At 33.6% G+C, this 18,668-nt stretch overlaps 1 protein-coding gene across 1 annotated transcript; it reads right to left on the reverse strand.

The window, feature by feature from the left end:
• Window positions 1-9,133: 9,133 nt before the first annotated feature.
• B0H65DRAFT_542609 (uncharacterized protein) lies at window positions 9,134-12,771 on the reverse strand (the record flags this gene model as incomplete). The annotated part of the gene is made up of 10 exons (XM_062829207.1): window positions 12,419-12,771; window positions 11,824-11,883; window positions 11,147-11,208; window positions 10,852-10,884; window positions 10,509-10,517; window positions 10,222-10,239; window positions 10,006-10,024; window positions 9,609-9,626; window positions 9,380-9,407; window positions 9,134-9,160 (listed from the first exon to the last, which is right to left on the reverse strand). Exons 1-10 carry the CDS (start codon window positions 12,589-12,591, stop codon window positions 9,134-9,136), a joined length of 447 nt encoding a protein of 148 aa, XP_062677684.1. The 5' UTR covers window positions 12,592-12,771.
• Between the last annotated feature and the right edge of the window lie 5,897 nt (window positions 12,772-18,668).

Consider the following 18,668-nt stretch of genomic DNA (forward strand, 5'->3'; position numbering starts at 1 on the left):
ACGAGAACGGCTGGGAAACCCCAAACTGCAGACTGCCTTGGACGGCCTTGAGCTGTCCACTGACAGGCTACAGGCATGCGGGAACAGGGACGGGAGGAGCAGTGAATCCCGTGGAGACCGCCAAGTGGGGTGGGAATGGCACGAATGCCTGTCAAAACGGAACAATGGAACGGTGGTACGGTGCAATCATGGAATTGATGGCTGCAAAACACGCCCAAGTAGGACTAGACAAGAAGCGGCCCCTGGCGGTAAAGCACAGTATCGCTGAAAGGTACGGTATTGTATCATGCAATACGCCGCTTTACTGCGTTTCCGTGCGTTGTCCGTACGCGCAGCAATGCTCTGACTGGCCCGGTGGCAGACCGTGGCATGCCGTGGGACTGGGTGGTAACCGGGAAACATACCCAGTCGTTTCCCGGGCGTTTCCTAGCCAAAAACTGTTGTCGGGTGGGGTCTGTCCCACCACCCTTGTCTTGTCGTGTAGGTCCAGCCCTCACACCCTTCTCCTATATTTTAGCCCTCTACATTTCTTTTCCCTCTTAATTCTAATTTTTTCTCTATAGTACATATATTTATATATCATTTTACTCTCAAGTCTAAAAGGTTATAAACCCTCTAATGATACTAAATTGTATCACTTTCACTACCCTTACGCGTATCTAAAAAATTAATTAAGTTACCATCGTAGTATATAATCGTTGCGTATACACCGTATTATAATAACCCCGCCGATAAAAATTAGCTCTATTAACGTATTACGAACCCTACCCGCCGATAAAATTAATTCTATCGACCTTAGCTTACAACTGAATAAAAATTCTTAATAATTCAATAATTCTCTTACTTCTATAAATTATAACCTCGATATTAATCCTTAAGATTGCAATTCCAAAGATTTCGGTCCCTAAAATTATAACCCCGCCCGTTAACTTAATAAATCTTCCCGTGAACTTCGGCTATATCGACTAGTAGAATAATACTATAGAATATAATATAACTTTAAATTTAATTCCCCTTAAGGGTAAATTTATTTTTAATATTTAAATTCGTACTTTACGAATTCAATTGGCTTCCTTCGGCTTAAAACCTTATATTACAATTTCAATCCCCGTTCTTAAAATAAAGAATATAATTAAATGGGAGGATATAAAGGCTTTAACTAAATAATATATAGACTATGCCAAAATTAAAAACGTTATTTATTCAATTATTAATAACAAAACTATTTAATCCGTTTTCGTAATTAATAGTTAAGACGAGGATAACGATAATCCTAAATATTTATATAATCTTATCCGCGATAATATTTCTAATGTAACTAATGAAACTAAAAATAACGTTCTCAATAAATATTAAACCTTCAAACATTCTTGTTTTAGATCCCTCGAATCCTTTCTTATACGCTACTAAACCCTTCGTAAATATATTAAGGATATCAGTTACCAAATTAATAATTTCGTCGAATTAATAAACTTATTTAATATTTTTAAATATTCTTACCCTATTAATATTAAGTTCTAGGCCGCCAATTTAAATAAAGGCCTTCTTACTACCAAGACTTTCCTAAACTAATTATCGACTTTAACCAATACTAAGAAGTTTCTCAATAATATAATCTTTACTAAAGTCGAGACCAAAATTATAAAGATTAAGGGTATTAATAACGATGAAAACCCTACTACCTACAAAATATATAATAAGAAGATTATTAAGGGCCAAAAATACTTCCTATATAATTATTATCGCGCCCTGGAGTATCCTAATTACTAGTAATATAATTTTAAGAAAGCTCCAGATAAATAAAAGAACAAAAATAAAGCGATAAAAGAAAAGAAGAAAATTAGTACAACGGCAGCAGTTTCGAGCAATAGCTCCAATATCCACAACCCAGCGACCTCTGCTATCAATTCTAATTTACTATTCAACTTAAATAGTCTATCCTTTAATGATAACTTCTTAGAGGATTTTGATTAGAATTCTTAACAAATTTAGAACCGCTTACTTCTAAATATATATAGAATAGTAATAACGTTCAATTTAATTTCGTTAAAGTCTAATAAACTCTCGAAGCAACTTCGTATTTAATATAAAAAGATATAATAATATTTAATTGCGGTTACGTGTTAAATATTTTTAACAACATTAAATAATTTACTAAATTATACCCCTTATTAAAGTTGGTAAATTATTAAATAAGTAACGGCTAATTATTAAAATTTTATTACATTAGAATAATTAAATTACGGCTACTAATAATATTAAGGGATTATATTCTTATTAAAATTAAGGATATAATTTACTCTCCATTAATATTAACTAACCTTATAATAATAATTCATTTAGCTGATAATAATATAATTTAAGATATAGTAATAAATAAAATCTTATTCAACAAAGGACCGTATTAGTGATAATAAATATAATACTATTAAGTAAATAACCTACAAGTTCGACTAGTTTCGCTACTAAAGGAGATCGATTAAAAATACCGAAATTAAATACCCAATTTAACTTTAATAGTAACAATGAATTACAATACAATATACCGACGTTTAATATATATAAGAAAGGATTAAATCTTGAAAGCCTATAAAAACGCCGGTGTAAAACTAACTAACAATACTAAAGCTGAATATAATATTTATTTACGTAGTAAATTAACCAATATTATTTATAAAATATTTAACCCGGTAGCGATAAAACCTTTAGAATCTATAAGAATCGATATATAATGTTATAATATTACTAGCTATATAGGTTATAAATATATAATTTACTTTATCTATATAATAAATAATTTCTACTAAATTAAAATAATTAAAGAAAAGAGGGATAATTTAATAGCTATTAAAAAGTAGAAGAAGTAGGTAGAGCTTCAAATTAAACTAAAAGTAAAAGTCTTAAATTTTAATAAAAATATAAAATTTAATTTTAATTCTAAAACTTTTTAAAACAATTCTATCGTAACCTAAGGAAGGCAAAAAGGTATTGAAATATTAAAAACCCTAATATACATTCTATAAATAAATAGTATACCGGAAAGAATTAAAAGAGTAATAATAGAGAAAACGAAGGCAATTATTCTTAAATACAATATCCCCATCGAATTATAACCGTTAATTATTAATTCTATTATTAAGGTAATGAATTTACTGCCTACGAAATCGAATAAGGACTATATTAATCCATACAAAGTTCTAAGCAGAGTAGTAAGCATTCTAAACCCCAAACCCAATATTAAGCACCTTCGCACGTACTATTATATAGCCTACTATTACATTAAGAAAGAAAAAAGGGTACAAGGAAACAAATTTACAAAGCGCTCAAAGTGAAGCCATTTAATAAAATACAGCAATTTTAATAAAAGGATTTTCCTCATCTAAGATCCAGAATTCAAATAACTAATTAAAGCGAATATAATACAATTCTTTAAAACCTCTCCTAAAGAAAGCCCTGAAGAAAAGAAACTTAACTATACTATTATATTCTCAAATCAATCTATCGAACAGGTAAAAGAAGTACTCGAAAGCAAAAAGCAAGTCTAGATAACTATAATAAGGAATTAACTAATAAAATCATTATTTCAATAAGAAGAATAAGAATAAAAAGAGTAAGAAAAAGATTTTACGCCTAAAACTATTTTAGGTATTACCCAAAAGGCACCGCCAAAAACGACCACCCTACCCACGCCGTCGCTAAATATTACACCAGCCTTCGTTCTTAACATTCCGATAACACCATCCATAAACCTGACGAATCCATCTCTAAGACTGATAACTACTCCTATAAGCCTGATCAATCCACTTATAGGACTAACGAACCCAATTATAAGACCGGAGGACAAATTAATAGAAGAAAATTCAATATTAAAAAGCAAAGAAGGAAATACACCAATACTAATAAAGGATACAATACAGTAACTATAGTAATCAATACTATAGAGCATTATATAATCGGTAGAGCAAAACGAAGAAGAAGGCAGCTTATCGTTTTAATCCTTTAATAATAATAAAGATATACTAGAATTATTAAATAATATTAAAAGGGACGAAATAGAATATAAAGAGGAAGATTTACTATTTAATAAATTGTTTATAAATTTATTCTTTATTAACCTTTACAACCTTAATAAAGAAATATCTATTCCCTCTCCTTATAACTAATTATATCAATAATTAATACCCAATCCTCTAACTAGGAAATTAATAATAAAAAATACAGAGGACAACAAAATATTCCCAAATTAAATTTAAATATCTTCGGGGGCGGAAGCTCCAATAACGAAATAATACCAAATATCCCCGGAATTAAAAATCCCAACAATAATACCGGAAGTTCTAATATCGGAACCAGAAGTTCAAAATAACGGAAATAACAACCTCTAGTAAAGCCCGAAAACGAATAGCACTAATATTAGCCAATATAACTAATAAAATAAAAGTAATCGATAGTAACCGTACGGTTTAAAAAAATAAATATAGTAATCCAATAATTCCTTCTTTCTACTATAGTTTATAAAAGAAGGGAATTATTTAATAAAATATCAAATTACTATATTTAACGGCGGTTAAAATAACATACGACTTCGATGCTTACTAGAATATTCCCAAAAACTATAACCAAATAAGAAAACGAGGAAACTTCGAAATTTACTAAAAACTAACTATAAAAAAGCAGGTTAGGGTGCTAAAGAATAGGGGAGTTTACACCTTAATTCTAATAACCCCAAATATAATAGTTTTACCAAGAAAATGAGTTTATAATAAAAAAGATAACTTAAAATAAAAAATAAAAAATCCCAAAATTAGATAAATAATATATAGTAACTTCGAATAGGGCTCTTAGGATTTAGAGGAAATTTACGCTATAATTACCAACGCCACTAATATAAAAATATTTTTAACTATGATAATAATTCTAAATTTAGAATATTAACAATTTAACTTTAATACAGCGTTTCTAAATACTTTAATACCCGAAGGTAAAAAGTATTATATTAAATAGCCAATAAGTCTCGAAAAGGGACTAAAAGATAAGAAGACTAAATTAATTTACTTATTTCGACGAGCGCTGTATAGATTTAAGAAGAGTCCTCTCTACTAATTCTAAATACTTTTTCCCATCTTAATAAGGTTGGGTTTCAAACCGGTCAGCAACAGCACATACTTCTTCAATAATACGAAGCTAAGAGCATTATTAATACTCTATATTAATAATTTTCTAATTATAATACCCTTATAATTTATTATTTTTAATATTAAGGATTAGCTACTTGTACATTTTCAGCTCAAATATTTAAGGGAAGTAAAGACCTTTTTAAGCTTCGATATTATAAGGAATAAGGAAGAAAGGATAATTTTTATATTTTAAACTAAATATACGAAAGTCCTAATTAAGAAATTTAGCTACAATAACTTATATAGAATCAATACACTATAGCCTTAGGACATTAAGGTTAGAAACTACAAAATGGGAAATAAATTACTAAAACAATAGAAAAAATATATCAAAAAACAGAGAGCCTTAATTACCTTTCAATAGGTATACAACCGGATATTACCTTTATAATCAACAAACTTTGCGAAGCAAACGCAATACCTACAATAAACTTAATAATAATTATAAAATACTTTTTCCGTTATTTAACGAAGACTATTAATACGGGTATAATCCTAAGAGGGAGGATCTTACTAAATGATATAGATTTAAAGGCATTTAAAAATGCTTCGTTTACTAACGATCTAGCAATTCGATACAATATTAGCGGTTATACAATTTTTCTAATTAGAAGACTAGTATTTTAAAAATTGAAAAAATAGGTTTTCGTAATAACGAATATAATAGAGGCGGAGTTTACCAACCTCGTCCCGACTACAAAACTTTTGCAATAGATTGTATATATACTAGAAGAGCTAGGTCATATACAACCTCCTTTGAAAGTATTGTATATAAATAGTAAGAATAGTCGAAATAAGATCTTAAATTAGAAAATACTAGGAAAGAAAAAGTATATAAATATAAGGTTCAAATAGATTATTAACAACGTCGAAGTAACGGAATTTGATATCATTCATATCAAAGGAGAGGATATAATTACAAATAAATTAACGAAACTATTGAAGGCGGATAAATATAGGAGATTTATTTCAATATTGGGACTGGAGTCTAAGAAGGTACTATGGGGGGATTAAATTCTATTAATACTATAATATTATTATTTATTTACTTATAATAGTCCCTAAGACTTGTTTCGGGCTACGGGGGCGTATTATCGGGCGGGGTCTGTCCTACCACCCTTATCTTATCGTATAGGTCCAGCCCTTACACCCTTCTCCTATATTTTAGCCCTCTATATTTCTTTTCCCTCTTAGCTCTAGCTTTTTCTCCATAGCACACACATCTACACATCGTTTTGCCCTCTAGTCCAAGAAAAACAGCAGCTGGTCCCCGAAAACCCTCGGTCAGCGCAGGAACAGACGGAGCCCAGCCGTGAACTAACAAAAACACCTCTGCCGGTACTCCATTGTGGAAGGTGGACATCACGATGCCGTCCCAGCCTCACGCCAGTGACACCTGCGCTTTGTGGGTGACCGTGACCCGAGACACCCAAAAAGTGAAGCCATTCATTCATCTTCACGGGTTGGAAGCAAGGGATGGGTGCAGCGCGCTAGCAGAAGTTCGTGACGCTCTAGCCTCTGGCACCATGCCAGTTGTGGGACCCGGGGACAGGCGCCGGCCAAAACAGCCATCTGGTACCATTTGTTCCTTTGGGCCGCCCACCGCTTATCATTAGCGCACGTTAGCTTCACCATAGACTGTCAGTGTCGGGTGCTTGGTGAGGTTTTTCTCTGCTGTCAGAAGGAGGCCTGGTCGCAGCAATCGAGCCAAGTGGACCGCAACGACGAGTCTTCATCGCAGCCTCCCGAGTTCACCATAATTAACCCAATCTCCTGGACATCATGATGCCCAAGACCGCCAGGACCGCCAGGACCGCCAATCCGGGCACAACGGCATCAGTCAAAATATCGGGCATTTGAATCAATCATGAGTGTGTGATCTTTTGGGGTGTCGCGACCAGTGTCATATTGTAACCCCAAGATCCTGTTGTGGGTACAGCTGGAGACTGGAGAGCTGTCCCGGCGCAATGGCCCGGGAATCTCAACGTTGAAGAAAACCCGCCGAGGCTCAGACGCCTTCAGTTCGCAAGTCAAGGTTCCCTTGCGTTGGCTACGAGTGGGTCTTTCTTTTCAGGGGAACGGGTAGAAGCGTTTTGGAAAACATCAACAAAAGGAAAGGCTGGTGTTGACAAAAGCATCTCCGTATGGCGTCAGTTGGAGGCGAGGTATAAAAAGATGACCACGGCTCATCCCGTCGCCGTTTGTGCCCTCTTTGTTCATCCCGCAGTCAGCAGTCAGCACACAATCAACAGCGCAGACTGAGACTCCGTCACTCCGAGCGGCCCATTGGAACGTGACCCCGCCGGTGGTTGTTGACCGATTCCGTCTCCCCGGGACAACACCGTTTCAGACCCCAGGAGCTCGGTTGGGTTCTGACCGTTCTGGCGAACCGGGAACAGCCCGGGCGTCAAACATGCTCAGAGGCCGTTCCATTCGACGAGTCCTTTGCGGGGCTATGGTTCAAATGGGAAAATCACCCGGAACTCCCAGAATTTCAAGAATGGGCCCCTGGCAAGCCACCCTGGCGACTCCTCCCCTCCCTCTGTCCAAACAAGCATCTCCATTGGCGCCATGCTTCCAGGAACGTTGCCGTTCGCTTCCGCCTCTCCACTCCTCAGAGCATTACCTCCGCATCTCCGTAGCGTTGGACGCTACAGTACAGTACCAAAAAACACCACGCTATCGCTCGACCAGTCCGTAATCCGCTCGTAATTCACCGGAATTCCAAAACGGCCTGATTCTTCCTCGGAAACCATGGACAAATAGACCCATTTCCGTGCGCATATAGTCCCCCCCACATTTATCGCTAAGTAAGCCGCCCAGCCGCCCAGCCGCGCCAACACACCGTGCACATCGCTGCCCAACCGCCGCCACCGTCGCGCAATCTATTAGTAATCGTTAGTCTTATACGCAATTAAATAAAGCTATTGCGAGGTCTTACCTTAGTATTAAACGATTATTTACAGCGATTATCTATCGTCTTTATTATTGTTTTATTGAGTATCCTCGACCTCGTAGTATTCGCGTTTATTAATATACCTCGCCGCCCGCCCGCCGTACGTCGCATATTCGCCCAAGTAAATTAAATTTCTAACCTAGCCGACCAAAATAACTAGCGTTAACGGGATTTGAATAAAATCGCTAGTAAAATACCTTTAAGTCCGGTTCGAATAATTACTCTTAAACGGAATATAATTCCTTTCGCTGAATTTCAATCGCTATTAATCCGCCGCCCCCGCGAACGAGCAAGAACGCAATTACTACAATCTCCTAACGAATGCGCTATTAAACAGCAATCTCCAATACCAACGAAGTCTCCAAAGCCAATACCAGCCCGGCCTTTATTTACTTTCTCTAATTATAATAATAAAGTTACTACTTTCAATTTCCTACAAAACTATACTGTACAACAAGGATTTACAATTATATCGAAGGGCAATACAAAAAGTAAGAAGAGAGGAGAGGAAGGAATTATTATACGGGTCGATTATTACTATATATACGGCAGTATTTATAAGGCTTCTAGAAAGGGCGTTCGAAATATATCCTTAAAGCGCTTTGACTACTTATATTAAGCAAAAATTGTATTGAAAAAAAAGTAAGGCAACTAATAATTCATTAAAGAAATTAATAATGCTTGTAATTACAAATTAAACGTTACTAATTTCGTTAGTAATATTATTTACTAGTAATAGATTCGATATAATTATAAGGAAATTATAATATAGTTATTGAAAAGTTATTTAGTATTATTAGAATAAACGCCTATTAAATTGCTTACTACTTAAATGGCACCTTCGAAGATAAAAACGTCGCCCCTCCTATTAATATTGCTAATAACCAATTAATTATAAAATTACGTAGTCTTCGAATCCCTATTATAGCCTAGGAAGTTTAGAATATTTAATAGGGTATTCTATAAGTAAAATATAATCTTTATACTTTGACGAAAATATTTATCGATTTACTAAAATAATATAAAGCTATACACAATATCAAATATTATATATACTAGGATCCAACTTTCCCTAACTAATAAAGGGTAGTATAAACCTTCTAGACCTTCGAATAATATATCGAAATATAGAAAAAGAGCCCGCACGTATTATTAATAAATAATATATATAAAGTAAATTATCTATTATTACCCTCATAAATTCAACTACTCAATTTTAAAGTCTTAATTAACCCATTTTTTTTACCTTACAAATTAACCGCTTCAACATTCCCCTACTCAACATCACATGTATTAATACCCTAAGCTATAACTTCAACGTCGCTTTTAACCTCGCCAACAGTAAGAGAGAAGAAGATTTTATTTAACAATTCGCCTACTTAAAGAAGCTTCAAAACGATTATAAAATCTTAGACCCCACCGTCCTCATCAACAATTTCAACAGAAGGTTCAAAAAAGCCGCCATTACCACCTACCTAGAGGTACCGCACCAACTATATATATAGCACGTTATAAAAAACGTAAACTATTATATTAAAAAGAAGTAGGTTCAACTAGAGGGTACTAAGCTAGTCCCCAATACTAACCTACTAAATTCTCCACTAACGGCCTAGGACTTAGATAATAACGGCCCTAATCCGCTATTATATAGAGGCTCCGCGGCCGCGCCCGAAGACGAAGCTAACCCAGACAAATATACCGACAATGACCTAGAGGAGAAAGACCTAAATAAGGCTAAAGATGATGCCGCCGCTAATTGTCTTACTTAATAAGAAGGTCGAGATAATATACAAAAAGCTTATAACGCAATCAACCAACCGGACCGCAATATACTTATTTTCAATCCTAGCTGTCAATTCTACCCTAACTTACATAAAGGGTTCCAAACTACCTAGAAGAAAATTATATATACTAATAACAAAGGTTGCTTTAAAAGGGTATAATAATTACTAATCTATAAATTCAAACGCCAAATTTATATATATTTAATATCCACCCCCCTTCCTCTTTATAATAAATCATATACTTTTTTCTATTCTTTTTTTTTTTTACTGCTAACAATCTATTATCACAACACTACTTACTTACCTCTATAAATACTACTTCCTATAGATTAACAAATTTAAGAATCACGCTATTTCAAACCTTAAGAATTATAATATCAAAGTAACCAATCAAATAGAATTAACGTACAAGGTAATTAAATACTTCCTTAAGAACTGTCTCTGCTTATTAAATTAATTCTATAAATATATATAATCTACCTACCAATTATAAAAGGATCGCTTTTATACCTAATTAGTAGAGGTACGGCAATCCTTTTTATATAAATATAAAAGGGTAGGGATATTTAATAAGTTCGTATTTAAAATTACCTCCTACTCCTTTAAGTTAATATAGTATTAATACTACTATATTTATAATAATTAACTTAAGGATCCGGGTCAAGCTCTATATACTAATTGCAAGAAAGCATTTACGGTTTAGTATAGCCTTCCTTATAAATACATTATTTTGGAATTATTATAAAGGAATCCCCTAGAAGCCCTAATTATTAAGAATATAGATAAGCACTGGTAGTTGATACTAGATAGGAGCAATAGGTTAAACGAAATTTAACGATATAATTTTAATTAACTTCCATCTTACCCCTTCCTTTTTTTATATATATTAACTAACTTTTTATATTAATAAGTATTCAAAATCCAACTACCTTACTTAATTGCTGAAGGAAAACGGCCTTCTCCGACCCTAATATAGAGGATTATATACATAGTATATTAACGCGTAAGAATATAAACCCAGAACTTAATGAGCCGTTCAATATCGAGGGTCCTCCTATTATCTAGCCCGCCGCGCCCATCGACCGCGATCGATATAATAACGCCCGCATACCATTATACAATAAGGAGCCCCGCCAGCCAACATAGCAAAATACCTAGAGAGGAGGGAGGAAAGGAAATATATAGAGAGAGGGTACATAAGGAAGGGGTACATAGAAGGCGTCCCGTACCTATAATAATATTACTTAAGAAGACTTGTAGCGAGCTGTTATAGAAGTAATTAATAATACGGCTAATAATACAGCTAAAATTATTATAACATAATTAACTCTAACTCCAATTCCCTCTCTAATACCTCTATCTTTACCTTTTTACCCTCCAACTCCCTTATAGAAAATTCTAGCGCCCTCCCTATTTCCCTATCCCCAAATCTAGTAATAACCGTTAAATAATCAACTCCAGCGTTTACTAACTCCCGCCAACTCTCGCTAGCTTAATTATAGAGTACTAACGTCTACTAAGTAGCCGTCTCCTATCCCTAATTTAAGCAGTTACTAGAATTAATATAAGGATTAAGTACCAAGTATAACTAAACTTAGGGGTTATATACATACCCGGTTAGAAGTAAGAGAAGCTCTTATAATTCGCACTACAAATTATCGTACTAGGCCAACCAATTCTATTATTACTTGGGCGCCTCCCAAAGACCTAGACCTCGCTTCTCCTCCCTCTAATCAATTGCAATATAATTTACAAAGCTACGTTGTACCAACATCACAGTATAACCAGACCCCTATAGCCATAACACCACCTTCAGTGCCTGCACGGGGCGGAGGATGGGCACTGGGGGACCTGAGTAGGAGGGCAAATCTCTAGCCGCCTCTCCAATACTTTAGGCAGCACTTACACGGCGGGCATCAAAATTAGGATAGGCATTAAAATCAGGGTGGGTATATACACTCTGGGTCTAGGTAGCAAGTATAGCAAGTATAGCAATAAAGCTAATATAGGAGATAATAATATTATTGGCAACCGTAATACTAATACCCTCTATAATAGATAATTGATTGGATTGATAGCTCTGAATAACTTTACGTAAAAGAATAACGACGACAATATAGATTTGTTAATGTACGGGCGTTGATTATGTAGCCTCAGTTGTACGGCTGGATTGGGCGGCTGGGCGGCTTACTCAGCGATAAATGTGGGGGGGACTATGTGCGCACGGAAATGGGTCTATTTGTCCATGGATTTCGATTCTTCCTTATCCCCTCGGGACTTTTTCACCACAAAGGGGCTTTCTACTGAATTTGCATGACGAGGCGGGATGACATGGTCTGGTCCATCCATGCCGCCACAAGGAAACAAAAACAGCTCCCGGCCTTATGATGGACGACCGTTGCTCCAATTGCGGGTTGTGGCATTCCGAGTTCCGATTTATCGAACGATTCCAGTTATCGTTAGTAAAAAGGCACAACGTCTTTGTCTCGCCTTGTCGGTACCTGGTCTCGTCGTTGTCGACATGACATGCTGACGTTTCGTCTACCGCGCGGCACTCGAGCAATGTGGTTAACGACAACGACCACACCAAGTCGGAACTGCAGACACCCGTACTCGCTTCGGAGCACACAACCTGCAAGACTCGTCGTCGACCGTAGCGTTGGGGTCCCTTCATGTCGAATTAGTTTGGCTACAGGTAACCGGCCTGCATCAATGTTGCAGCTGTCGTATCATGCTCTCCTTCTCACCAGCCTAATCAAGCAAGCCATATTGCCCAAGAGTGGGTTTTGTGCAGGGTAGCATATAAACTGGCCGTGGCCGTCCGGACTTCCTGCAGAGCCCGTCGCTCTCGGCCTGGGTAGCCTCAGCGTTGTACCGTAACGATGCGAGAGGGCTTTTTAACTGAGGGGTTGGTGTGTGAGGGATCGAGGCAGCGAACCACCATCGCCAGCGGCATCATCATTGGCGCTAGGACATTGTGTTCCGAAATACCGGATAAACTCCAGGCCATCCTCCTCTTACTAGCAAGTCGTTCCACCGTCTCCCGATTGTTCTACGCGATTCGCCCTCGGCACTGCGTATGTACGTGTATGTATGCTACCACCCAGTGTCATGGTGAAGGACTGATGATTACTGATTAGTTTAAAGGCACAAAGATATTACAAAGGTGCGATCATCAATTGACTTTGTGGCATGTCTCTGGCATCATCAAGACAGGCACGACGGACTGCTAAAGTGAACAGGGTCTGTACCTACCCCAGACGGAACTCGGAATCGCTCGTGAGACTCACATTTATGGCGATGCTCAAGTGGCGGCCGTCGTGCTCCGCGAGATATATCATCGCCCATATAATCACGATTTCCAGCAAACTGGAAGGCGACGATGAGACAACTGCTCAGAGTACAAAGTGATTTGGATGATCGGCTTCGGGGACAAAGCATCGGGTTGGAAGACTATCTGCTATATACTGTGTAACCAGTAAGATGGTGGCCGATATCTCTGTCTACAGGGGCGGACGACGAACACCTTGATTTGAAGATTTCTCCGCTCCAACCACACAGAAGAAAAGCGTCCGATATTTCTTACTTCGCTTTTCCAACCGGAGTGCCTAAAGCGACTGTGTGTTTGGCTGAAGCGACTGTGTGGAGACAAGCTGTAAGTCGTCCAAGTTAACAGAGAAGGTTAGGGTTAGTTAGTGTTAAGGTTAGCGTTTAGGGTTAGGTAGGTTTAGTTCCGAGGGTGTAGGGGGCCGGTGAGAGGCCCACGCGTGTGAATGTGAATTTGGCGTTCAGAAAGACGTGGTTTTGAACTCTCCTTCTCGTCGTCCAAGATGATGACTTCTGGTGGTGTTTTGGCGATGGACTTGATGCCAAGACTTGAGAGAGGCATGGAGTTTTTGCAGCGGAAAGTCTGCTCCACACAGTCGCTTCGGCCGATTACACAGTCTGTGAGATCACGAACAACAACAACGAAAGCAAGCGTGTATACGATTGATTGAGTGTATACTATGGAGGAGCAGAGAAGAGCAGAAGACTAGCGGGAAGTCTGGAGGGCTAAAAGAAGTGGTGCGGTCAGGGCACGGTAGGCACGGCACAAATGTGCCTACCGCGTACAAGACCTACCAACACACCCCCATAGACCGGAAGACCGCCATCTACAAAGTGCTCAATCCTTCTTATTTACTATTTATATAATAATAATATCTTAAAATTTATACCCAAGGAACCTTCTTCTAAACCAAGCCAATCATCTTCACAAACTTTACATACTTATTTAACTTTAGCAGCTTTGTAAAGCCGTCAACCGGTATCTCCTCTCCCAAAAAATACTCAACCGTAAATACCTTCCTATCCACCTCTTAAATAAACCATTTATACCTAATATCAATATACTTATTCCTACAAAAGATATTAAGGTTTAAAACCTTATTTCTAATATTACTATTATCTATATACAATATTTTATTAACCTTATTAAAACCCAATTCTACACCCAAATTATCGAATATCCTGCTAATCCAATCCAAAGACTTCGCAATAGGTACCAAATTAATAAACTCTACTTCTATCGTACTAGTAATAATAAAATCCTATTTCTTAAACTTCCAAAGAATAAGGCTACAAATAAAGGATACAGTGTAACTAGTAGTACTCTTCCTAATTACAATATTATCTACAAATAAAGCATTTACATAGGCATAAAAAAGTGGAGCTATTAATAATAATAGTATTCCTCCCAATACAATACCCAAATCGGAATATTTTATTAAATATTTTTAAAAAATACTTTATAATAACGAAATATATATCAATAAACGTACAATTGCCTTTTAATAGCTTATTTATTATATAAGTAATATCTAATTTAATACTAATAGAAACCTAATTTAATAAACTAATTCTCTTGAAGTACAACTTAATTTCTTTAATGTTAGATACCTTAATACGCTTATAGACCTTAAAATCCGGTAACCATAATATTTTAACGCTGTAGAATTTAATTTTATTAAATTTATTAATAATTATATAAGTATATCGTTTTTAGAAAATAAAAATCATACGAATTTATCGATCCCTAACAATATCGAAACCTAAAAATATTCGAACCTTACTAAATTCTTTAAATTTAAAATATTTAATTAAATAATTCTTAACTTTCTAAATATTCCTAATAATTAGCGCAACAATAAAAAGGTCGTCAACATAAAGAACTAGTGATATATTAAACTATTTATTAATAAAAAGATAAAAATCCGTATAAATAGGTACGAATTCTAAAATTTAAAAGATTAGAATAAAGGTTTAAAATTAAAATAGAGGATTACGTTTAAAACCGTACAAAATTCTATAGAGAAGGTAAATAATCTAATTTTTAACATAACTTAATAATACTTTTTCGAATCTAATTAGTTATTAAATATTTAATACCCTTTAAAATAGGGGTATTAAAGAAGGCCGTATTAAAATCGAATTAAAAATATTCGTAATTATTTATGATCATAATAGCTACAAAAACACTTTACGCTAATTAAATATATATAATAGCCGTATATATCTCCTATATCGCCTATAAACTATTTTTATAATTACTGCAAATAACCTATCTTATTCTTACGAACTAATTTTTTATATTAATATTAAACTTCTCGTTATACACCTATTTACTAAGGAGAACCTCCATATCAACAATTCTTACAATGAAGGTATAAACTTCTCTATTCTCTAATATTTTAATTTACTTCTTCATTACAAAGAGCTAATAAAATTCGTAATTATTTTAACTATATATTCGTCGATAATTCTTAGGGATAAATTTCTAAATTTTCGTTACAGTAGCAAAATATATATCGTAATAAAATTTAACAGCTATAAAACAAAAATAATAATCGCGTTTAACAAAATAACCCTCCATTATACTATATAAATTATTAAGGAATATAACCGACCCCTAAATAATATTACCCTAACTATTTTTAACTCTTTAAATATTATATTTATAACTTAATAATTTAGTATTAAAATAAAGAAATTTGCCTTTATTTACCTTTAAACGCAACGTATATATATTGAACCCGGAGGGTTAACTTCCCTATAATACCTAAATTATAAATTCCGAAGGTTGAATTGGATGTTAGAATAATATAATCGGAGGCTCCGACGCCTAAATCGGAAATTCTCGGAGGTAAATTGGAAATTATAGGTTTTAAACTGGAATGTATAATTATTATACTAATTGCAATTATAATTTACCAATTCGTATTATTAAAGAAGGAGTATATCATCACGTACGAATCGGATTCAATATACCTATAGGAAGCAAACGTACCGCTAAAGTAAAGTTTTATAAAACGTTAAGCAAAGGAATACCTAATATAATATATATAATTAATTCTTTTTTATTATCGTCAGAATCTCATCAATTATAGGGTCTTAGGTCCTCGTCATCAAAATCCTTCAAATCTAATAAATTATCGTCCTTAACTATAAATTTAATATTTAAGAAGGGAAGGCATAAATATTATAATAAATTTAAAAATAAAGAAAAATATAAAAATTTTAAAATTACTACCAGGGAGATTAAAGCTTACTAAATATTCGAAGTAACTAATTATTACGGGGGAGTTAGAGGTACTAGCGGTAATACTAAGAGAATTAACAGATTTTAGGGTATTAGAATTGCCTTTAAAATAAGTAGGACTATCACGATTAGTTCCTATAATTTCTTAATAACGTATTAAAAAGGGGGTAGAAATACTTATTATTATTATTAAAATTGAAGGACTTTACTATTAACTTTAAACCAAATCTAATAACCATTATCTATAACTTTATTAATCTCATTAATAATCTAATTACAAAAGATAATATAATATTATAAAATATTACCGTTACTATCGAGGATTGGATTCTTCTTAATAATTAGGTCCTCATCAAAAAAAATAACCGCACTAATTCAAAATCTTTTACTAATATTAAGATTCTAAATAAAACCGATACAACCGTACAAATTATCAAAGCTAATAAAATAACCTTTCTAAACTTTAGTACCAAATTCATCGCCTTAAAATCGTTTTTCTAATTTAATAAAATAATAAATAATATAGAAATAAAATTGTAAATACTTAATATAAGGCTTTTTAATTTCTTCTAGAAAATTAACAGCCTCTATAAATAACTCCTATAAATTCCTACCTTTTTTATTAATTTTGAATAAAAATAAATTAAAGGCTCTAACGATATAATTAACCACGAAAGGCTAAAAATACTCTAAAATACTAAGGTCTATTATTAAAACTCTAATACATTATATAATAATAGCGCTAACCATTTCAATTTTACCCTATATCCAAAAGGTATAAAGTATTAACTTAAAAAATTTAACGCCTTCTATACAAGCCTAATTTATAAATTTACTACGCTAAAATTCTTTAATACTAAAACTAAATTCTAGACTACCGTTAAAACTAAATACTCTAATTTTAAACCTACTACATTAAAATACTACCCATTTCCTAAACTTTTTAATTTATATAAATATATCGCTATTATTAACTATAAATTTAACCCAATAGAATCTAATTCCTTCGCAAATAAAATAAATTATATATTTATAGCCCTTATATCTAAACAAAGTATAGAGAACAATATTAACGTAAATATAGGCTATAAATTAATCTATAACCTTATTAATAATCTTAAAAATAATATTATAAACCTTAGTTTTAACGTATACCTCACAGAAATACTCTTAAATATTATTTAGTGTAATACTAACTACTTTACAAACTTTGAGAATTTAGTTTTTACCTACGTACATAAAACGACAATATATTATTAAATAATTAATTAATACTAGCAATACTAATCGAAAGGATAAATTATTTTAATCGAAGTCTTTATACTAAAATACTAGCAAAACTAGTAGATTGTTCACCTAATATTATTAAATAGTAACGCTATAAGTATTAATCTAATTAATACGCATATCCCAGCACATTCCATTATCAAAAAAACCCTTAATTATTAATAAATTAACTAATATAAAAGAATTAAATATAACGTTCTTCATTTTAACCCTAACGTTACTTTTATTATTAAAAGTAAATAAAAATAACTCTACTATACCTATATAATAAATATATGTAGAATTACTATTACTAATAATATAAATAATAAGAAATAAAAAAAACTAGATATTTGTAACCAATTTAAAATAATTAAAAATATTAAACGCGCAATCTAAATTGTAAATAACGAAATCATATAAAGTCTAATACCTTAGAGCCTATTAACTTTTAGCAAAATTACTTTAAGTATATTAAAATTAAAATTAATTAGAATCTTATACTTAATTTAAATAATTAAACTAAATAATATCAACACGCTATATTATATCTACTAGGGGCTCTAATAAAAATTCATACTACTAAAGGCCATAAACATTCCACTAGTATATAATAGGATAAAATTCGGAGCAATAATGGCTAGGGTAGTAAAATTAGTAGAAGTATTATTACCCAAAGTACTAATACTAGTAGTAATAGCAGCGGCCTTCTTAGTAATAATATCCTTTTTAAACCTCTAAGAATCAAGAGCCTACTCCGAATTACAAAACCAATAAATATCTGCCTTAATCGTAACATAATAACCGCAAAGCATATACTTCTACCAATTATAAACCTTCTTATCGTATTTAATATAATCGATTTTCTTATCCTTATCCTTATCGCTATCCTTCTTATTCAATATTTT

Source organism: Neurospora tetraspora (assembly GCF_033439725.1).
Source record: "Neurospora tetraspora strain CBS 560.94 chromosome Unknown B0H65scaffold_8, whole genome shotgun sequence".
Classification (NCBI taxonomy): domain Eukaryota; kingdom Fungi; phylum Ascomycota; class Sordariomycetes; order Sordariales; family Sordariaceae; genus Neurospora; species Neurospora tetraspora.